The sequence below is a fragment of the Mirounga leonina genome, unplaced genomic scaffold (genome assembly GCF_011800145.1).
Source record: "Mirounga leonina isolate KUSES-001 unplaced genomic scaffold, KU_Mleo_1.0 Mir_366, whole genome shotgun sequence".
NCBI classification, from domain to species: domain Eukaryota; kingdom Metazoa; phylum Chordata; class Mammalia; order Carnivora; family Phocidae; genus Mirounga; species Mirounga leonina.
The window spans coordinates 28,476,197-28,498,906 of NW_023270709.1; the positions used below are offsets into that span (position 1 = coordinate 28,476,197).

A 22,710-nucleotide genomic window follows, 5' to 3' on the forward strand; every position below is an offset into this window, starting at 1 on the left:
GCCTAATGATGATAAAGTGCCATAAATTTAAGAGTTTCATTAACTCAACCCTTTGAATGTGACGTCCAAATGGGGGGGGGAAGTAAGTGATGTTTTAAGCTTCAAGGGGCTAATAATCTGATGAGGAATGCACACGATTTTCAAGAAAACAAACAATAGGAATATTAAACATATTTTACCCATGGCGGGGGAGAATGGGGTTTGGGAGCTAAAGCCTGGGAATAATACACAAAACAAGAGAGGGGCCTTGCAAGGACAAATGATCATGAATTCGGGAGTGTGATGAGCTCAGATCCCAGCACTCAAGGTCCAAAAGTAGACAGTATTGTACACAAGAGGGAGGAAGATCTTGATAAGCCTCCCTGGGGGGGGTGTGGGGGGGTAAATATATTATGCAAGTGGGAAATCCAGCAATTCCTAGGCTCCAGGTCTGGGTCCCCTGTTAGTCCCCATGTCAGTGGAGACTATTGGGCTACTAGGAACTGCATTCGAACAATGGTGGCATTTTTCTTCTTAGAGGAATTCATGTCTCCTGCCCTTATCCTTCTCAGGCCCTGGGGCTTCCCGGAGATTAAGAGCATTTTTAATGGTGGATTATCCTCCACAAAACTGGCGGCCGCTCGTCCCCTCCCCAATCTGGTGCGCAAGAACCTCCTAGACCAGACGCATGACACCTAGGTGACTTCGGCCAATCTGATAAATGCGGAATGCATCATTTCTTTGATTATTGGTGAGGAGAACATTGTATCCCAGCTCAGATGCGGTTTGGCTTATTTTCTGCTGCCCATTGTCTGTAGGGCTGGTTGCTTTCCTTGCTAATTTGTCAGCAGTTGAAGGCAGTTGTATAATGAACATAGAAATGGGCTTCCTTCGCACATATTGAGAATATTTTTCCCTCCTTGGGGCCAGTTTCCTTCCAGCTCTCTTGGAGAGGTCCTAGGTGGTCCACACATCATGAGATTAAGAATGGTATTTGGAATCTCTGTCGTCCCGTCTGCAGCCACCCCACTGCAATGCTGGGGAGGCACTGTCTGCGTCTGGACCCTACTATCCACTCCGTTAAAACACACAGTAGTCTTCAAGGACCATGGACGCTTGCCCTCACCTTTTCATAATTCTGCCAGAATTTATGTGAGTCTCAGGTCCGCATCGCACCGGTGAGCACTGAATGCCCACGGGGGTGTGTGTGGGTGAGGATGTGGTTTAAATTCTACGTCCCCACTCATACCCCAGAAATCCTTGCCACCTTGCGATTGGCCTGCGCAGGCTTGGCTAGCATATCAAAAGGCTGCCAGGCGTGCGAGATCTCAGCCTCAAAGAGTAGATCTAGAGACACTAGTCATGACTGCACAGTTAAGGGCCTCTTACCTTGTTCCTCTTCTGCTAGTCAGCTTTACACAGACAAATGCCAAGCCTGAGAAGATGAAGGTGAGTGACCTCCAGAGAGGGCGGGGTAGGGTTCCAAGGTCAAGTTACTGTTCTGTCCTGCTCCAGTCATTCTTGTAAGAATCTGACCTCTGCTTTCTTTCTTCTTGGGGTTTTCCATTAACCTTTCTTTTCTTCTTGACTCTTCTTTGGTCCTAGAAATGGGTGTTCCTTGAGCTGAATACAGGTAGGGAAGAGTCTCCTTACTGTGGTCCTTGCTCTCCTGCATCTCTAGTTAGGGTGGCGTGGATACTCTTCCAGCTACACCAGTACTTAATTTACATCAGAGCTGGGCCTGGGGCACGGGAAGGCAGTGGAAGTTTTAGGGATGGATAAAGTCAGAGAGTTAATCAGAGAAACATAAACACAGGCAAAATAATTGGAGGTCTAGGGGTGCCTGGGTGGCTCAGTTGGTGAAGCATCTGCCTTCAGCTAAGGTCACGATCTCAGGTCCTGGGACTGAGCCCAGCGGGGAGTCTGCTTCTCTCTGCCCCTCCCCCCCTTCCATGCCCCTGTTCTCTCTCTCTCTCTCTCAAATAAATAAATAAATAAATAAATAATTGGAGGTCTAAAGCAACTGGATTTAGGATCAGGAGTCTTGGGTTCTGGCCTCAGTCTAGTCCCAGTTCATGGCTCAGTTGCCTTATTGATGAACTGTGTGTATAGCAAAGGGAGGGGCAGCTCTGGGAAGGGCGACAATGATCTGGATGACTTGGAGGCAAAATGGAATCATGAAGCGAGAGGCAAGCAACCTTTCATCCGTGTAGAGGGGCGATCACTTCTGTCTTGAACAAGTCCCTTCGCCTTTGTTAGCCTCGGGATTTCTCATTATAAATTTGTGGGCAACAGTATCTACCTGTGGGCAGGTGAGCAATAATTATGACACATAGAAAGTGTTCAGTAAAAGGCAGCTCTGGTAAGATCTTCCTGCCACTCTGAAGTTGACGGGAAAACCTCCTGGGTTACTCTCTACTTTTTTTTTTTTAAAGATTTATTTATTTATTTCAGAGAGAGAGAATGAGAGACAGAGAGCACGAGAGTCAGAGGGAGAAGCAGACTCCCCGCTGAGCAGGGAGCCCGATGCGGGACTCGATCCCGGGACTCCAGGATCATGACCTGAGCCGAAGGCAGTCGCTTAACCAACTGAGCCACCCAGGCGCCCTACTTTCTACTTCTGAGAATTGGTGTGGCTTTTCTGTTACTCAAGGCTGCCTAATCGGGTATGAAGCCCCTGGAACCTGGGCAATAGCATTTGCTTAATAAAAAGCGGAGTCTGGAGGTATTGGAGACATATCATGTGGACTTAAATAAATATGTCTGAAGCAGCAATGAGTATCCCGAGTAAGCTGGCCTGAGAAGGGCTCTCCCGGCCCAGAGTCTCTCTAAACCCCACACCCTGGTTACCCAACACGATTTCCAGTAAATTTCACTGCAGTAGCAAAGGAAAAAAATAAGAGACAAATTCTTTTTTTTTTTTAAAGATTTATTTATTTATTTGAGAGAGCGAGAATGAGAGAGAGCACATGAGAGGGGGGAGGGTCAGAGGGAGAAGCAGACTCCCTGCCGAGCAGGGAGCCCGATGCGGGACTCGATGCGGGACTCGATGCGGGGCTCGATGCGGGACTCGATACCGGGACTCCAGGATCATGACCTGAGCCGAAGGCAGTCGCCCAACCAACTGAGCCACCCAGGCGCCCAAGAGACAAATTCTTAAAAATGTTTAGGTTAGAGCCCAGCATCATGGAAACGGATGGATGCTTTCATATGGTATTCTCTTTATGCATGTCTCAGTTTCGCTGGTATGTGTTTGCGTATGCACTCAGGGAAAGGTGCGAAAGCCTGCAGAGAGAAGGAACCTTTCTGCCCAGGAGCAGGGAGCGAGTTCCAGAGCCTGGAGAGCTAGTGGTAGAAGCAGTTGGCCTAGAAGGTTGGAGAAGTCTGGTTTCATTTGTGTTGCATCTGGACAGGTGGTGTTGGCTAAAATCCTTTCTAGTCCACTGGATTTCCGGGGAGCCTGGTTTAATCTTTATCCCTCCCTCTAAATGACTGGTATTATCATGTGTACAAAATATATAGATAGAGGTTTTTTTTTCTGCTCCCCCCCACTGTTGCAGCATTCTATAAATACTACCTGGACCTTCCTTATCAGATCATGTCTTTCTCCCCTTTCTCCGATCAGTTCCTCTGCCTTCCTTCTCACACTTTCTGTTCATACTCCCTGTGCTCCATGAGCAACTGGCAGCAGCTTTCCCAGTGTCGGAAAAGGGGTCCTTCACGGACCCTACATGGATAGAGTGGAGGAAGAATAAGGTGAGATCTGCCTTGCAGAGGAATTTAACCTAAAACAGGCAGTGAGAATGTCTGGACAACTTGTTTCTGTTACATGGAATTTATCTGTATTACTTGGAACTCTGCTCAAATATGTTCAGGAGACTTGGGGAGGAACAGGCTCGATGGAGCCAGTGATGAAGGCGAGGATTAAGTTCCCAGAGCAGAACGGGGCGGGCTGGGGGCTGATATTGCAGCAGCTCGGTGCTGCCAGATAGATTTCGGTGCCATTGGCAGATGGATTGGTGCTCTCCACGTCCGCCGCTGGGAGCTACAGTGTCATGGCTGCGGCTTGTCAGACCATCATTCGAGCAAGCGAGTGACAGGAGAGAGAACGCTCTTCAAGGCACAGCTGATACTAGGTTCTAGAATGTTGAACCAGGAAGGCCCTGTGAGGACCTGACCGGAATCTAGATAAATGTCTTCATTTTAGCAGTGGGGAAACTGAGGGTCAAGGATGAGAACTGCCCAGGTTCACAGGAGGACTTGACAGCAGAGCTGTCTTCTGATTCCCAGGTCAGAGCTCTTTCCGCTACGTATGTAAGCGATCCAGTACCTTCCCTTCCCTGGGAGAGTCCAGGCAGGATGCCTTCGGTCCAGAGCCAACGTGAGCCTCATTCTCACAGAGGCACAGTGAGCATTCCTCTTTGGCCCACTGCCTTCTAGGGCTTCCCTGCGATTCCATGAACCTCTGCTCTGTTCACCTCATCCCAGCGCATTTCCTCGTATCCTACCACCCCCAGGATAACAGGACAGGGAGGCTTGACTGTGGCTTGCTCAAAAACCAGTGGCTTCCAAGTCACAAGACTTAAGTCTCAGTCCACACACACCGTGGACAACTGTCCTGGTTTGCTTTCAGTCGATACAGGTACTACTCTTTGAGTGCTTCGAAAGCTTACACAGAGGTTAGGAATTGTTGTCGTTAACAGCATCATTTTTTAAATCTTCCAGATGGATTGCTACAAAGATGTGAAAGGCACAATCTATGACTATGAAGCCCTCACTCTGAATGGAAAGGAGCACATTCAGTTCAAGCAGTACGCCGGCAAGCCCGTCCTCTTTGTCAACGTGGCCACCTACTGTGGCCTGACAGCTCAGTATCCTGGTAAGAATTCACAGCCACATCTCCTCGGGACGGAAGTTTCCAGCTCATTATATTCTAAATCATAATTAGAATTATATTCTCTCTACATACCAGAATCGATCCTCATGATCAAGTGACTTCACTCCCTGATGTCAGGAGCCAGCAAGCAAAGGCCACAGGCCTAATCTGGCCAGCCTGCTTTTGTAAACTAAGCTTTATGGGAACACAGCCATGGCCCTGCACTTACATACTGATTTCACGCCTCCAGGCCGGGGTGAGGACTTGATGGTAACAGTGACAGAGACCATCTGGCTGGCAAAGTCTAAAGTATTTTCTGCCTGGACCTTTATAGAAAAAGTTTGCCGACTACTTCCCTATGTTCTGCCTCTACTTTGCTCCTGGGAGTTCCAGGAGAATCAATAAATCTCCGAGCACTAGGAGCCTCTCCACAGATTCCGGAAGTCTCCTTGGTAAATACGGAGACAGGATCGATGTTTCTGAGGCTTGTCCAGGGTTTTACAGGCAACCTACAAAGACAGAGAGAGGGGGATGGGGTTTTATACCTGGAGCCGTGTTTGGCTGGAGAGCTGGTGGGCAGGTGCTGAGAGAGGCGAATCTTCCCGCTCCAACTCAGTGCCTCCCGGACTTAGACTCCTCCTCTCTGTGTGTCACTCAGGGAGGGACTTTATCTTTCTCATACCTCAGACCATGGAGTTTAGAAGACGAAGAAGAATGAGTAGGACAAAGGGGGCCAGGGTAGCTCCATTGGTTAAATGTCCAGCTCTTGATCTCAACTCGTGTCTTGATCTCAGGGTCGTGAGTTCAAGCCCTGTGGTGGGCTCCATGCTGGGAGTGGAGCCTACTTAAAAAAAAAATAATGAATAGGATGAATTTTATCAGAAACAGAGGGACTTATATTTAAACCAACAAGAACTTCATTTTGATTATGTTTTGAATAGGTAATATATTCACAAGTCTCACAAATTATAGGAATCAAAAAGCCTAGAGTGAGAAGTCTTTCCACCTCCTTCCCCCTCCCTCTAAATGACTGGTATTATCATGCGTACAAAATATATAGATAGAGGTTTTTTTTTTCTGCTCCCCCCCACTGTTGCAGCATTATATAAATACTACTTGCCACTTTACTTTTTGTTTTAATTAATAAAGTACCTTAGAGTTCAGACCATCTCCTCATTCAAGACTGAATAACATTATGTTGGACCGTAATTCATTTTGCCAGTTTACAGTGACTTTAAAAATCAATTTATTCAGTTCCCACTCTGTACATAACAGACAAGGACACTAAGGAATGTTTGTTTAAGGACTGGAAGACAGGAGGAAGTGATCACGTACAGTGACTGAAGACAGGCGGGAAGGATGGGGGAGAGGTACTGAGGAACCATATGGAATCAGGAAGGCAATCTCTAGTTTGTGAAAAGGAAAGAAAGATAAAGAAGGAAAGGAAAGGAAAGGAAAGAAAAGGAAAGGAAAGGAAAGGAAAGGAGGAAAGGAAAGGAAATGAGAGGAAAGGGAAGGGAAGGGAAAGAAAGGAAAGGGAAGGAAAAGGGAAAGGGAAAGGGAAAGGGAAGGGAAAGGAAGGGAAGGGAAGGGAAAGAAAGGAAAGGTAAGGAAAAGGGAAAGGGAAAGGGAAAGGAAAGGAAAGGAAGGGAAAGGGAAAGGAAAAGGAGAAGAAAAACAGGACTCAGAGGAAGTACTAGTTGACCAGTTGGCCGTGCAGTGGGACTGACAGTGAGTAGCCACCTAGCCCAGAAAGCGTTAATAGAGAGGTTGATTATAAAAATCTGAGCAGATTGGAAAACAGTGAAAGAAGCTAGGTGCGATCTTGTGTTTTGGCATGTCAGTGAGGACCATTAGGTAGAATGTATCTTCAACATCCTGAGGATTGTTGAAGAACACCAGGAAGCTGGACCTGGAATTTCTCTGGTTCCCTTTGCACCTGTCAGGTTTATCTCTGCTCCACCCAGGGCACCCAGTCTGTACAGAGGAGAGAAGCCCATTCTCTTCATCTGTGTCTTTTCCTTTAAAAAAGAAAGATTCAATGTGCCTGGGTGGCTCAGTTGGTTAAGCAACTGCCTTTGGCTTGGGTCATGGTTCCCGGAGTCCTGGAATCGAGTCCCGCATCGGGCTCCCTGCTCAGTGGGGGGTCTGCTTCTCCCTCTGACCGTACCCCCTCTTCTGATCGCTCTCTCAAATAAATAAAATCTTAAAAAAAATTAAAAAGAAAGATTCAGCCTAGCAATTAACCAACCAGGGAAGGCAAGCTTTTGTACGTATGTGGTTAACAAAAGACATGACATAAAATTTACAATTGCAACCATTTCTAAGTGTACTGTTCAGTCGTGTTAAGTGTATTCACATTCTTATGAGACAAATCTCCAGAACACTTGCATCTTGTCAACCTGAAACTGAACCCATTAATAACACCTCCATACACTTTCCATAAGCAGCTGCAACTTCTACAATCAACAGGAACCTGGTGAGGTTTTGAATAATAAAGGTGACTGGGGGCCGTCTCATAAGAAGGGAATCAGAATTATCTGGGATGGGACGTGGTCATCCTTATTTTTAAGAAAGGGCCCTCAGCTGATTTGGATGTGCCACAGATTTGGGAAATATTACCCTATAATAAAGGGCTTTTGAATGCATGTCTGGAGCGCCAGCATCTAACTTCAGCCCTTCCACTAAGAGTCTTTCCCACCTAGAGATTTTTCCTTCCCTAGTCCTCTCTTTCCCTGAAAATGAGTACAGATCGTTCTCTCCCAAGCCAGAGTCTCTAGTCAGGCCTCCTTGCTGTCCCTTCTCTACCCACAGAACTGAATGCACTTCAGGAGGAGCTGAAGCCCTTGGGCCTGGTCGTGTTGGGCTTTCCCTGCAACCAGTTCGGAAAGCAGGAACCAGGAGAGAACTCAGAGATTCTTCCGGGGCTGAAGTAAGTGCCTGCTTGGAACCCCAGAGGAGGCCCCTGTCTACCTTTCTTCGGTCTCCAGTGTGGGTGTGGGTTGGGGGCACCTGCAAACTGACAGCAGCTTTGTCTGATCCTGATGTGAGTCTGGCAGAGTCCAGAGACTCTCCTTCTCCCTGGGAGTGAGATCTGGGTGGACCACAGGGGCGCAGGAACACAGACACAGCTGGGACAGGAGCAGCGCAGAGAGCACAGCAGAACGAGAAACGTTACGTGAAATCAGGGAGCCCAAAGTCAGGAAATGGCCTTATTTTCCCTTCCCAGCCCAGTTTTCCACATCTTTCCTTCTTCCTGCCCCTCCCGTGACCCCTCATCCTGGTGGCCCACCATGACTTTCTCTCCTACATTCTGGAGCTTCCTGGGAATGCTGTGGCTCGTTGCAGGTATGTCCGTCCAGGGAGAGGATACGTACCCAACTTCCAGCTCTTTGAGAAAGGGGACGTGAATGGCGAGAAGGAACAGAAGGTCTTCACCTTCTTGAAGGTGAGTGAATTACTGACCCAAACCTCTTCTTTCCTAGCGTTCCTAGCAGAGAGCTGGTGTGGTGGAAATGGACCCAAGGCTCATGCCTGGAAGTGACATTGGACTCTTGGCAAGAGGTCTCCATGTTAGGATAGAGATCCAGGTTTAATTTGTTAGTATTTATGAGATTCTGGCTTTCACGATGGGGAGGGCTATGTAGAGTGGTTGTGTTTCCGAGGACCACCCTCTTTTGCTCATTGACATTCATTCATTCAAAGTACATTTGCTGAGTATGAGGCAGTTTGCTAAATAATATGGATATAAAGAACGATAAGACACCCCAGTCCTTGATGGGTTCCTACTGGAGAGGGGGAAGTAGAAATCAATAGGTTAATACCATGTAGTAAGTGCCTTTTATGAAACACTGACTTTTAGATACAGAGAACTGAAGGCTGACAGGGTCTCTAACCACCAGCTGTTAATTGTTCCTAAATGCTGGATGGCAAGCCAGCACTCACTCAGATAGAGATTTTTATATACCCTCAGCGTATATAAAATGAGAACAGGACAGTGTAAGGAGGGTTTCATAAACTCAACTGACTCATAGGGTTATTCTAAGATTACGACCTATATGTAATTTATTCTTACAATAATCTTTTTTTAAATTAAATGATAAAGTGATGCTGTTTCTCAAAAGTTTTATTATTTGACAAAAAAAAAATGTTGGACCTCCATGTTGGTCCCAAAGATATTTTTGGAATGCTACTGGCCCAGGAGCCCTAAGACCTGGGAAACTGCATTCTAATCTAAACCATTCGTTTTGCAGAAAAGGAAACTGACAGCCACAGAGGTGACGTATCTTACTCACAGTGGCGTGGCTTTGTGATCACAGGGGTCACAGGGGAACAGGAGGAGGGAACAGACGTTTGCTGTTATATCTACAACCATCTTGATAGTTGGCATGGTGGCAATCCAGAGGATTTGTTAATAATCACAGGAAATCAGAATATCTAGGCATGGGAGGGAGCGGATTCCCTGTGGGTGAAAATAACAGAAATGATGCTGTCTGTCTGTTCCATCTCTGCTCCAGCTCTCCTGCCCTCACCCCTCTGAGGTTCTGGGCTTATTCAGACATATATCCTGGGATCCCGTAAAGGTCCACGACATCCGCTGGAACTTTGAGAAGTTCCTGGTGGGGCCTGATGGAGTCCCTGTCATGCGCTGGTTCCACCGGACTCCCATCAGCACGGTCAAGTCAGACATCCTGGAGTACCTGAAACAGTTCAAAAGTAAATAGGAAGGCCGAGTTTGGGGGAGGAGCCACCCTGCTTCTTATCTGAAGACCTTTAAAAAAATTCCGTGTTTCACTACACTCTTCCTAAATGGCCTCCACTTGACTAAATCACGCTATGCCACCAGAGTTCCCACTCTCTACCAAGTAGAATTATATTCAGAAGGTTACTGCTATTTCTCCTTGCAAGAGTATATATGTGGGAGAAGAACAAAAGAATGGAAACCCTAAATCCTCACACCTCTGTTCTAAATTTAATCACTCCTAACCATCAAAGGAAAATCAGCCTTCCATGAGGATGGCTCAGTCTGCCACGACATCCTGAAGAAGAATGTTCCCAGACAGAATGTTCCCCCTTCTCTCTCCACCATGGAGGTGTAGAAATAAGAGTGGGAGGGTAACTGTACAACCTAGGTTCCAGCTCATAACACTTTCCCTCCCCCAGGACAAACACGTCCTGTCAGTTTCCAAGTCTTTTCAGATCAGTGTTCATCCATGACCCCCACCCTCCCACACGCACGCTGACTGGTCATTTTGGTTTAGGAACCCTAAGGTGGAGTGGGAGCAGGAGACTGCCTTGCATGGAGAGAGGGGCACCTCCATGATAGTGGGACCCAGAGCCTCCCTCTAATTCAGATCCTCAGAAACTTCCCTACTGTCTGACCTCCAGTGCACTCAGGTTAAGACACCTGGGCAAGGCATCCTTTGAAGGATGGGCTTTCCCCTCTCCACCCTAGATTCCTCAGCTTCAGAACCAGCCCTGCACTGTCTCCAATAAAATGTTTTCTGCAGCGTCTGGCATCACTATGGTGGTTTTTATACCCTATCCTGTGCTCAAACTTGTCTCATCCCTCTCTTCTTTCTCACTGTGACTGTCACAGATGGTGTGTTTCCCAGATTACCTGAACCCCTTGGATAGAAGGAATTATCCTCCCAGATCTTTGGGAGGTTGTCACCTGGTGGTTCTCAATTGTTACCCCTTGTTGGGAATGATCTCAGGTCGAGGTCATGTCCCCTTTCCAGGGGCAGCCTGTATCCAATTACTGGTCAATGGAGGTTATAAAAGGTAAAGACTGACTTCTCAACTTGGGACAGCTCTGAAGGGCCCATCCCAGCTGCAGAGACCCCCGAGGGTCAGATGCCTTTCTGTTGACCCTGAGGTAGTGCTCCAGTAAGCTTTGCATGCAAATCTCCACCTTTGAGTCTTTACAGGTCACCCAATCTGCAGTGGCTGGCACCAGAAGGGATCTGAGAAAGAAGGTGCTAGGATGAGAGTTTTAGAGTTTTGAAGCTGAGCTATCCACCATCCGGTTGGCAGTGAGGGGATGGGTGGAGCACAAACAGCCCCAGGTACAGAGTAGCAGTGCAATTTTTATTTTTTAATTTTTTTAGAGAGGGAGGGAGAGGAGGTGCAGAGGAAGAGGGAGGGAAAGAGAGAATCTTAAGCAGACTCTGTGCCCAGTGCAGAGCCCAACACGTAGTTTGATCTCACAACCCTGAGATCATGACCTGAGTTGAAACCTAGAGTGCAACGCTTAACTGACTTGGCTACCCAGGTGCCCCATAGCAATTTTTAAAACTTTCACCAAGCCTGAATGAGGTGGTTACACTGGTGAAAGGATACGTATTGGTGGGTGTGATGTATCAGGTGCTCGAGAAATGTGGGAGAGGTGGAACTTTTAAGGCGATATGATTTTAAGGCAATTTAAAGATGGTTACTAGAAGAAATTGATGCTTTGGAGAGAGATGGTTAAAGGCTGAGGGTGATATGTGACCAAATAAAGGCTAACTGTGGAAGCCAGAGTGTTTCCATAAGAGGAGATCAAGAACCTCTCATATCCTGCAACCCGAGAGCACAAAAACCTAAGGTTCACGTCCAAGACTTAATCGTAGGAATAGCAGAGCTCCAAAGAAGGTTAAACTGTCAAACTAAATTATCTTCTATGCCCAGGTCATGGCCTTGACTGGAAAAGAATAGAACCCTGAGACACTGGGTGGAGACATCTGGTTGGATGACTTAGAACATCTAAATCCCCAGATTTTCCAAGACCCCGAGTTCTCCTTATTAAGGGTAAGCATGTCCTTCTTGCTTGAGGACAACGCAGAAGCTTCTGTTCTGCTAAACATCATGGGCTCTGCCACCTACTCAACGTCTGTCCCATAAAGAACTAGATTCTAAGGGTTCTGGATCAAGGGGCATGGAACACAAAGTTAGCTACAGGAGAGTTCATTGATATGGGAGCATTTTCCCAATGTGCAGAAATTTTACACATTGGCAAGAACCCAACACACTGTTTGGATTCTCCTGCTTGGAAAAGAAACGGTTCTCAATAAATGTAGCAGAAATGAGGGATCAAAAGCTGAGAGAAGTGTCCACCCTGGAATGGATTTACCATGTGATGCTGGAAACCCACTGATGACGATGTTGCAGGAGTTTGAAAAAATAAAAAGGAATGTGCAGGATCACTGAGAAGTGTGTGGTGAGTGTCCTGGAAAGGCCTGGGCTGTTGAGAGATTCTGCTATAGAAGTAGTTAGTGTTGCTGTTAGCAATGCAGATTAGAGGATCCTGAAATGATTCAGGCCAGAGAGGGCAGCACTCATCCATCAGACTCTGTGTGTGTGTGAACTCTCTAGATGTCGGAGATGATTCATAGAACACAGCCTCCCCAGAAGCAAGGTGGGTGAACAGCCAACAGGTTATCATCGTCTGTACAGTCGGCAGAAACCAAGAATAGATAACCAGGAGACTGAGGCAGCAACCCCAGTTGCAAATGAAATCACAACACCTTGCTCAGCTTCTGATCTTGAACAGTTTTCAGACCCAGAATCCCTGACTAAAGGAGAAGCCAAGTCCTGAGAAAGTAGGACCTGCAACACCACCACAAATATATAGAAAGCAATTTCCCCATTCCTTTTCTAAAGGGACTTCTGACCATTCACTCAGTAACCATAAAATCAAGAAAGAAATACCCTTACATTTCAAGGACTGTTGTACATAAGATCCAGGTGGACATGGATACCGGAGGGCCCAATGTGTCTCCATGGCCCCTGGTGAGAGCGGAGGCTATGGGGACCAAGCAGCAGGAGTCCAAGCCCAGGTCTGGTTCACAGTGCATCCACTAAGGCCAGGGATCCATCTGGTAGAAATTTCTCTTGTCCCCTAGTGTGTGGTAGTCGGCAAACAACTGCTACGTCACCATCTCCACATGTGACGGAAGAGCTTTCCCAGTAGAGCAGGCCTGACACTGACTCCCAGATCCACAGGTGGGGCAGTAAATGAAGCCGTCCTCCCAGGGAGAGTGACAGATGGATCAAAAGGACCCAAAGGATGCACAATTGTCTCTCCATGTAATGCACCAGTTTGTTCCTACAAAGAGTGAAAGAAAGATCCTGGAAAGTGACAGTGGACTACCTACCACAAACGAAACCAAGGAATAGCCCTAACTGAAACTGCTACATCTTGGGGCGCCTGGGTGGCTCAGTTGGTTAAGCGGCTGCCCTCACCTCAGCTCAGGTCATGATCCCGGGGTCCTGGGATCGAGCCCCGCGTCGGGCTCCCTGCTCTGCGGGGAGCCTGCTTCTCCCTCTCCCTCTGTCTGCCACTCTCCCTACTTGTGCTCTCGCTCTCTCTGTCAAATAAATAAATAATCATAAAAAAAAAGAAACTGTTGCATCTGATGGGGTATCTTTGTCAGAAAAGATTAATTTACATCCTTGCATTCTTTAAAGAAATAAGTGGAAAATAAGATTAAGTGTAACCTTTTTTGGAGCTATGAGTTCAAAAACATCATCTGAACACCATCATAAAGTCTCACCCTTGACTCATCGTACTTTCTGTACATCCTGACACCACCACCTTATCCCCAAACCTGACTCAGAGAACATCTGCGTTTGCTCAGGAAGTGTTAAGGACACTGACCCTCCGGGAAGGTTGTCCTGTCAGAGGCTGACTTCTCAGCTAGGAAGGCCACATTCCCACTCAGAAGACAATTTCTGAGTCAGAGAGGTAAGGTCCTCTCCCTTGGAGAGGGACCTTAGGGGCTGGTCAGAGCTTTCCCCAGGACCAAGAACTGAGCTCACTCTTTAGCTCAGGCTGGGATATTCGTAGGAAGAGAAGACACAGAATCAGAAAGACAGCTTTTGCTCTGGAACACTGGTCCTCAACCTCTAAAATGCACCTCAGCACCAAATGTCTTCTTTAGCAGAAGATGGGTCAAAGACATCCAATTAAATTGTGATAGATCAGTGGATGGATTGGACACTGTCTCTTACAAATAATATAAGAATGTGGGATAACGAGTCATTATATGTTCAGTCCTTAGAACAGGTCCAACCAGATAGCAAGGGCTATCTAAGTGTTTCCTTTAGCTTGACCATCATGGGAAATAGTTTATGCTCTAGTGCTAAATAAAAATAAAATGATACAGGGGGTCAAGAGCTGCCCCTGCCACCACTAACATGGAGACTTCGTACCGAGTCCTATTCTTCGTGCTCGAACGCCCCAACCCGAAGCTGAAGGAACCACCCTGGATGCACTTGCTGTGGGCCATGATTGTGTATGCTCTGCTGGCGGTATTCTTACTCCCTGATCACCAGAAGAATCACTGATGATGTTACTGTTGAACCTCCAAGTGTTGGCTCTGTGACCGATCAACGTGGGCATCAGAGACCAGTAGCTTGCTTGGACAATATATTATGGAAGGACACACATCCAGCTTCCTGTCTACAATGAGAGGCTTAGGGTGCATAATCCTGGACGGATCGAATGTACCAAACATTCCAAAACTCAATAGATTTCTTTTTCTATTTATTGGATTTGTCTGTGCCCTACTGAGTTTTGTCATGGCTAGAGTATTCACAAGAATGGAACAGCAGGGTTCTCTGATGAGTTAAAATGCCTTTTGAGAAGAAATCAGTGGATATTGAATTTGCTCCTCTTAATGAAGTTTTAAAGGCTGTACCAGTCCTCTGATGTGAAATATGGAAAAGAATGAAAAGCAGAAGAAAAGTGAACACTTCCTCTAATGAAAACATAGGAAGGTATTAAAGCTTGAACTAGGATGTCTTCTTGGTATCAAAGAGACAAGCTTATCACGGTATTTTTTCCTGCTGGCCTACACTGATACACCAACGATGGTAAGTGGTACTTACGTCTTAGTTTTTCATTTTTTTTTTTTTAAGATTTTATTTATTTGACAGAGAGAGAGATAGCAAGAGCAGGAACACAAGCAGGGGGAGTGGGAGAGGGAGAAGCAGGCTTCCTGCCGAGCAAGGAGCCCGATGTGGGACTCGATCCCGGGACCCTGGGATCATGACCTGAGCTGAAGGCAGACGCTTAACGACTGAGCCACCCAGGCGCCCTTAGTTTTTCATTTCTTAAAGAAAATATACCCCAGGGATGCCTGGGTGTCCCAGTCAGTTAAGCTACCACTCCATCTGGCTCAGGTCGTAATCTGGGGGAATTGGGATTGAGTCCCGTGTGGGGCTCTGTGCTCAGTGGGGAGTCTGCTTCTCTCCCTCTGCCTGTGACCCCACCATCCCCTGGTCTCTCTCTAAAATAAAGAAATAAATATTTTTTTTTTTTTTAAAAAGGGAAGATGTGAAGACAGTTCGGGGCACACCAATGAAAAATTAAAACCTTAAAAAAATGTATACTCCATTTCTACAACTATAATATTGAATAAAGTGATTATTTTCTATAGCCCCCTTAGCAATTTTTGGACATGACATTTCTGACTTTCAAAAATTAGTGTAAGAGCCAGGAAGCCAGATCCCATCAGCTGAGAACTCCGGGCAGACGATCAGCTGTGCCTATGGCAATTGCCTGTACACAGAGTGCGTGGCAATACATTGTTGCAGATGTGTATGCAAGACTGTTTGCGGCACAATAAGCTGTATTAAAGGAGCAGCGCTGAAGAATCTTTCTCATTAAAACATAACACATAAGTGCATATATAAGTGTGTGTGTGCGAGTGCATAGTTGCGGACATGCCCGCTCCAAAAATACTCCAATGAAAACCTTCAGAGAACCAAGTCTGAAGCGCGCTACAACACGAGTAAGCCGTGCATGTGAGCACGAGACTTTAGAACAAGGTCGAGGAGCTGCCCCGGTGTTTCCTGCATTTCCTTAGCCCGCGTTGCGGCCGTGAGTTTGAAGAACAGCGCCCTGTGCGAGGAAGTACTAGCTCTCTGAAGGCTCCAGGGTAGGATTTTCCCACTCTTGGGTCAGAACCCAGCAGCGAAGGGGCCGGCGGGGCGGCTGCGCGGGACGGGGGCCCGCGGGGACCCCCAGCCGGACACGCCCGAGCCCAGCGGGGGCATTCAGCCCCCCAGGCCGGAACCCCCGCGGGGGTAGCACCGGGCCAACTGCAGGCCCTCCTCCAGAGACGACGGCTGCGGGCCGGCGGCGGCGTCCGAGCGGCACTGCGCTCCCCGGCCTCCGGCAGCGCCGGCAGCGCCGGCCGCGGGGCAAACGGCTCCAGGTCCGCGGACACCGCGGGTCGCCGCTCCCAGGCCCGCTCGGGAAGGCCTTCTCGCGCCGTTTAGTCCCTGCCGCAGAGGCCGCCTTCAGCGGCGGAAGCGCCTTCACCGCCAGCCCCGCCGCCGCGCACCCGCACGGCTCCAGTGGCGCAACCGGTTAGCGCGCGGTACTTATAAGACAGCAGCTGGCGGGCGATGCCGAGGTTGTGAGTTCGAGCCTCACCTGGAGCAGCTTTTACCGCCCCTCCGACCCGTGCAGATCAAAGGAGGGGGAGGAGAGAGGCGCACCCCCAAGGAAACTGGCGACCCACTCCGAGCTCGCTTGTCCTTCGTGCTAGAACCCCCCGCCCAGGGTCCCGCGGAACAAACAGCCCAGCGTTTTTGGCGCCTGCCCTCCCCGCACACCGGTTGCCAAGACGACTGTTCACAGCAGACAACTCAGTGAGCAAAGGACCCTCAGACAGAGACTCGGGCCCAGAGTTCAGGTACATGTACAAATTCTAAAAGTTACTGAAAAATTACTCCTATGCCTGATTTGTTAACTCCATGAAATGTGGACAATCTTGGTTTTTCCTAAGTATTTCAGTGGACACTCTCCCGTCTTTAACCTGCCTTCCTTACCTCAGTCTCTCCACTCCTCTGGGCTGCGTCTGGGATCCTCATCACTCAGGTCTGCGATGCCTGTCGCTGCGACGAAGACACAGGTGGTCAGGCTCAGAAAACGAACTGACCCTTTACCATGTCCGGCTTGAGCGGGAAACTTGGGTCTAGTCGGTGTTACCGGAGGCATCCTGGAGACAGACAGAGCTCTGCAGCTTCCCAGGAGATGGGAAATCGTCCGCGTGCAGGTGCTCGGCACCGCCAGGTCTTTTCCAGATGCTGCGCCCCGCCCTGAACTGCCCACCATGAACTGTAGGTTCAAAACGAGGTTCACAGACCAACTTAGGGGAACACTTGGTAAGGAAGTGATAATGAACACTTTACTCACCCAGATTTACGATGGACATATGAATAGAGGTTATTCACGGACTTGTTTTCAGTTACAAAGGAGATAATCAATGATCAATTAATTAATGGCCCCAAATTCCTCCCACCTCTCTGCATGTCCCCTTGCAATGTGATTTTGCAGTATCTTCCATCAAGAGCTGGGGGTCTATTTCTCCCCCTCTTGGATGTGAGCTGATCTCGTGATTGACGAAATGCAATGCTGTGGAAGTGATTTTGCAGGAGTTCCAAGATAAGGCCTGGACAGGCCTTACAATTGCCCCTCTTGCCCTTTTGGGACCCTGAGACCCACCATATGAAGAAATCCCGTCTAACCTCCTGCAGGATGGAGGAGCACATAAAGAGAGAGAGAGAGAGAGAGAGAGACACACGCTGCCATCCTAGCCATCCCAGCCTTGCCAGCTGACACCCCAGACATGTGGGTGGGAACATTTTGGACCATCCAGTCCCCGTCAGACTGCCAGATGACTGCAATCACGTGAATGACCACAGGCAAAACCAGAAAGAGAATTGCCCAGCTGAGTGAAGCCCAAATTGTTAACCTGCAGAATTTAAATGAAAGAAACAATTATTGTTTTTAAGCCACTAAATTTAGGTGAGGTTTGTTACAAAGATATAGATGGATGCTAAAAGCATTTAGCACAGAATAAGAGCCTAAGACAAGTTAGCAGATTATTACTTTGGGGGATCTTCTCTTTGTCCTAAGCATTGGGTCCTCTCTGTTCTTGCCACAGCATTGAGACTCCAAATCAAGGGGACCTTGGGCTATTTAAATTTATTCCAGGAGTAAGCTGTCTCCTTGGGTCCTTGCACCAAGCCCAGAGTTGAAAGGCCCAGAATTTCCGAATCTCTAGAGTGAGTAGAGGTATGAATGAATAGGCGTGTCCACATTCCTTGCCTGCTTTTGCAAACAGACTAGGCTGTAGGATCCATATTTCTCCCCAGCTGCATCTTCCCAGTGCTGGCTGTCCTTTTGTTAAATGTCCTGGTTTGCCTTGTCACCCATGACGAGGAGACAAAGGGCTGATATCCACAATGAGAAACATTTGCATATTGAAGTAATTTAGAGATACCAAGCACTCACATCTGGTAGCTTGTTGCCTAATATTTTCTCAAGGAAATCCTATAACAGAAATTCATATGGGTAGTGTACTTGTCATGGTGGCTGGAAGTTACATGTACGTTCTTTTTTCAGATAGGTCTCCAGGATCTTCCCACTGGGTTAACCACCAAGATACCACATGTAGGCCAAACTTTTTTGCTTATACAAAAAAGCAATTATATAAAACAAACATGCATAATGTATTGTTGGACCTATAACAGAGAAATGTAATATATTTGCCAATAACACAGAGAAAACAAAAAGTAAAAGGGTAGATATAAATATGACTATATAAAGAATAACATAAATTATGAATGAATTAAACGACCAATCAAATGGCAGAGATTGTCATACTGGATTTTAAAAAAAAGATCCAACTGTATGTGGTCTACAGGAGATACACTTTAGATTCAAAGATAGGAAAGATTGAAAATAAAAGAATGATAAAAAGATATATCATGCACACAGCAACCACAAGAATGCCAGAGTGTCTATGTCTAACATTACACAAAATAGACTAAAACAAACAAACAAAAAAGGTTCTAGAGATAAAGAGCAATGCTTCATAATGATGAAAGGATCAATCCATCAGAAATATATAACAATTATAAATACATATGCACCCAATGAAAGAGTACCAAAATACATGAAGCAAAAACTTAAAGAAATAAAGAGATGAATAGACAATTCAACAATAATGGTTGGAGATTTCAAAATCTTACTTTCAATAATAGATGGAACTAGACAAAAGATCAACAAAAAAATAAAAGATTTGAGCCATATTATAAACCAGACTTAACAGACATCCATCAACAAATATACATTCATCTCAAATGCACATGGTACATTCTCAAGGATAAACCATATACTCAGCCATAAAACAAAACTTGATAAATCTAAAAGGATCAAAATAATACAAAATATATTCACCAATCACAATGTATAAAATTAGAAATTAATGGGCGCCTGGGTGGCTCAGTTGGTTAAGCGACTGCCTTCGGCTCAGGTCATGATCCTGGAGTCCTGGGATCGAGTCCCGCATCGGGCTCCCTGCTTGGCGGGGAGCCTGCTTCTCCCTCTGACCCTCCCCCCTCTCATGTGCTCTCTCTCTCATTCTCTCTGTCTCAAATAAATAAATAAAATCTTTAAAAAAAAATTAGAAATTAATAACAGAAAGAACTTGATAGAACTTACAATTATGTGAAAATTAAGCAATACACTCTTAAATAACAAATGGGTCAATGAAAAAAACCAAAAAAGAATAGAAAATACCTTAAGGTAAATGAAAACAAAGGCTTAACATACCAAATTTTATGTGATGCAGCTAACACAGGGCTTAGGAGAACATGTATAGCTATAAATTCCTATGTTAAAAAAGAAAACCAATCTCCAATTAGTAATGTAACCTTCTACCTTAAGGCACGGGAAAAGAAGAGCAAACTAAATCTAAGCAAGCAGAAGTAAGGAAATAAATATTAGAGTGGAAATTAATGAAATAGAGACTAGAAAAACAATAGTGAAAATCAATGAAACCAAAAGCTGGTTTTTTGAAAAGATCAACAAGATTGACAAACCTTCAGTTGATTGACTAAGGAAAAAAGAGGATGGACTGAAACTCCTAGAATTAGAAGTGAAAGAAGGGGCATTACTACAGAACCTACAGAAATAAAAAGGGTTACCGAGGGATACTGTGAATAATAGTACACCAACACATTAGATTATTTAGATGAAGTGGACACATTTCTGGAAAGACACAAACTAATGAAACTAATTCAAAAAGATTAGAAGATATAAATAAATCTATAATAAGCATACAGATTGAATTAGTAACCAAAAGAATACCCACAGAGACAAGACCATTCCCAGGCATCTTCACTGCTGAATTCTACCAAACATTCAAAGAAGAATCAATATTAATTCTTTATAAACTTTTATTTTTTTAAGATTTTATTTGTTTTTTAAAAGATTTTATTTATTTATTTGCTAGAGAGAGAGCACAAGGAGGGGGAGTGGCAGACAGAGGGAGCCTGATATAGGGCTTGATCCCAGAACCCTGAGATCATGACCTGAGCCAAAGGCAGACACTTAACCAACTGAGCCCCACAGGCACTCCTACAACTCTTCTAAAAAATAGAAGAGAAGGAAAGACTTCCTAACTGATTTTATGAGGCCATTATTACCATAATGCCAAAACCAGACAAAGACATCACAAGAGAACTATAGACCAATGTCTCTTATGAACATGGACACAAATCCTCAACAAAATACTAACAAAATCCAGCAACACATAAAAGGAATTATATACCATGACCAAGTGGGATTTGTCCCAGGAAAGCAAGGTTAGTTTAACACGCAAAAATCAATTATTGTAATATACCACATCAATAGAATAAAAATAGGTAAATCATCTCAATAGATGCAGAAAAACACTTGACAAAATCCAACACCCTTTCCTGATGAAAACTCTCAACAAATCGAGAATAGAAATACACCTCCTCAACCTGACAAAGGACATCTGTGAAAAAACTCCACAGCCAACACTATAAATTCCACTTTTCTTTCATTATGGTGTCTGTGGATGAGCTAACTTAAGAAATTTTAAAGCTGTCAAATTTGTCAATCTTCTTCCTTACTGCTGTCATGTTTTGCATGTTTATGAACTTCTTCCCTACCCCAAGTTTACAAACATATTCTTTTTTATAATTTTCTAAAATTTCTATATATTTGTCTTTTACATGTAAGTCTTTAACTCAAACAGATTTTTTTCTATATGATGAAGTACAGGTCAATACATTTATGTTCATTTTTTTCTAGAACTATTTACCTAAAAATTCACTCCACCCCCCATCTCTAGTGTATCCTTTGTTCTCTATCAGTTGTCCACGTGAGCATAAGCTCTCTGTTATGTTTGATTTCTCTATTTACCTATCCTGGCCAATGCCATGCTTCTTTTAATTACTGTTGAAACTTTGAATGAGTCTTTTTTTTAAAGATTTGTTTATTTAAGAAAGGGAGTAAATGCATGAGTGAGCATGGGGTGAGGGGCAAAGGGACAGGGAGAGAGAGAATCTTAAGCAGACTCCATGCTCAGCACAGAGCCCAAGGCAGGGCTTGCTTGATCTCTCAACCCTGAGATCATAACCTGAGCCAAAATCAAGAGTCAGATGTTTAACGGCTGAGCCACCAGGTGCCCCTCTTTTTCCACTTTAAATATTATTTTTCTGGGGCACCTGCCTGTCTCAGTTGAGAGAGCATGTGACTCTTGATCTTGGGGTTGTGAGTTTGAGCCCCATGTTGAACATAAAGATTATTTTAAAAATTAAAAAAAATTGTGTGATGATAAAATGAGTTAATATTTTTTAAAAATAAATATTATTTTTCCTTGTTGGAAAAGACTGAAGCAAATGGGCATTAAATGGCATTGTTTTCTTCTGTCAGAGGTAATACTGCACCATTTTCCTGCTACGGTGGCTTTATCTCTTCCTCGTTCTTTTCTACTATAAACTTTTTAAAAGCATGTGGGGCGCCTGGGTGGTTCAGTCGGTTAAGTGGCTGCCTTGGGCTCTGGTGGTGATCTCAGGGGCCTGGGATCAGGTCCCACGTGGGGCTCCCTGCTTCTCCCTCTCCTTCTCCCCTTCCTCCTCCCCCGGCTTGTGCTCTGTCTCTCTCTCTCTAATAGATAAATAAAATCTTAAAAGAAAAAAGCATGTGTACACCAAATACCATACTTAGTGTGTGGGACAGTCATAGGGGAATTGTAGCTGCAAAGGTAGGAGTTCTGTTTATTGACATCCTTGAAATTAAGCTTCTCAAGGCAGAGACTATTGAAATTGTTCATTTTTATCCCAAGTAACAAGAAGGGCGTATGGAATTTAAAATACATCAATATTTGTTTAATTAATAAGTGATTTCTTCCTAGAAGAGGCTGAAGTCTACATGAGATCAGTCCTCACTCCACAGCCATTTTTATCATGAATTCATGTTATGATGGGTTCTGAACATCTCATCATCCCCTGGGACTTTGCTCCTGAATTCCCTGCATTTCCTTCCTTCCCACCCTTTCTCCTGAACTTCGCCTCTATGTTCTGCCCTCATCCATTACTCTCTTCATGTCTTCCGTAAGTCTTTATTATTGAATAGGGAAAATAAATTGGGTTTTGGAACACTTGGGATTATTAGGAAAACAAACTGAGGCATATTATCAATTTTCTCTCTGTGTTGACTTCCTTATTGACATAATGGGCACACTGATAGCCACCGGCTCATTAGTGAGGACTAAATGTGATGTGTTTGAAGATGGCTGTCACGTGGCAGGCAGCTTATGAATGTTAGTATTATTTTCTTCCTGCATGCTTTTTTCTTACCTTCTCCCCCCCACCTCCTTCCTTTTCCTCTCCTTATTCCCCTCCTCCTCTGCCCTCTCCCCTTCCTATCTCCTAGTCCTAGACTCCCACAACACCTTCTGTCCCCATTGACTCTCTCTTGACCAGGATGTGAGCCAGAATGGATGCTTTGGCCTGAGAACTATAGGATCTGACATGTCACTATT

The 22,710-nt window shown here is 45.5% G+C and overlaps 1 protein-coding gene, 1 non-coding gene and 1 pseudogene across 2 annotated transcripts; all 3 read left to right on the forward strand.

Annotated features, from left to right (window-relative positions):
• Window positions 1-1,341: 1,341 nt before the first annotated feature.
• On the forward strand, window positions 1,342-9,579 carry LOC117997537 (epididymal secretory glutathione peroxidase). The gene is made up of 5 exons (XM_034985909.1): window positions 1,342-1,428; window positions 4,705-4,858; window positions 7,670-7,787; window positions 8,204-8,303; window positions 9,373-9,579. Exons 1-5 carry the CDS (start codon window positions 1,342-1,344, stop codon window positions 9,577-9,579), a joined length of 666 nt encoding a protein of 221 aa, XP_034841800.1.
• A 4,453-nt stretch (window positions 9,580-14,032) lies between these two features.
• Window positions 14,033-16,215, forward strand: LOC118027242 (annotated as a pseudogene).
• Window positions 16,193-16,285, forward strand: TRNAI-UAU. The gene is given in 2 exon segments: window positions 16,193-16,230; window positions 16,250-16,285. It is a non-coding gene; the product is annotated as a tRNA-Ile (tRNA).
• The last annotated feature ends 6,425 nt before the right edge of the window (window positions 16,286-22,710 follow it).

Excerpts from the sequence above, each read along its gene's own strand:
- LOC117997537 (XM_034985909.1), top strand. The coding sequence starts at position 1,342 with ATGACTGCACAGTTAAGGGCCTCTTACCTTGTTCCTCTTCTGCTAGTC. Across the intron at positions 4,859-7,669 it reads CCTGACAGCTCAGTATCCTG|AACTGAATGCACTTCAGGAG; the intron begins GTAAGAATTCAC and ends CTCTACCCACAG. Across the intron at positions 8,304-9,372 it reads AGGTCTTCACCTTCTTGAAG|CTCTCCTGCCCTCACCCCTC; the intron begins GTGAGTGAATTA and ends TCTCTGCTCCAG.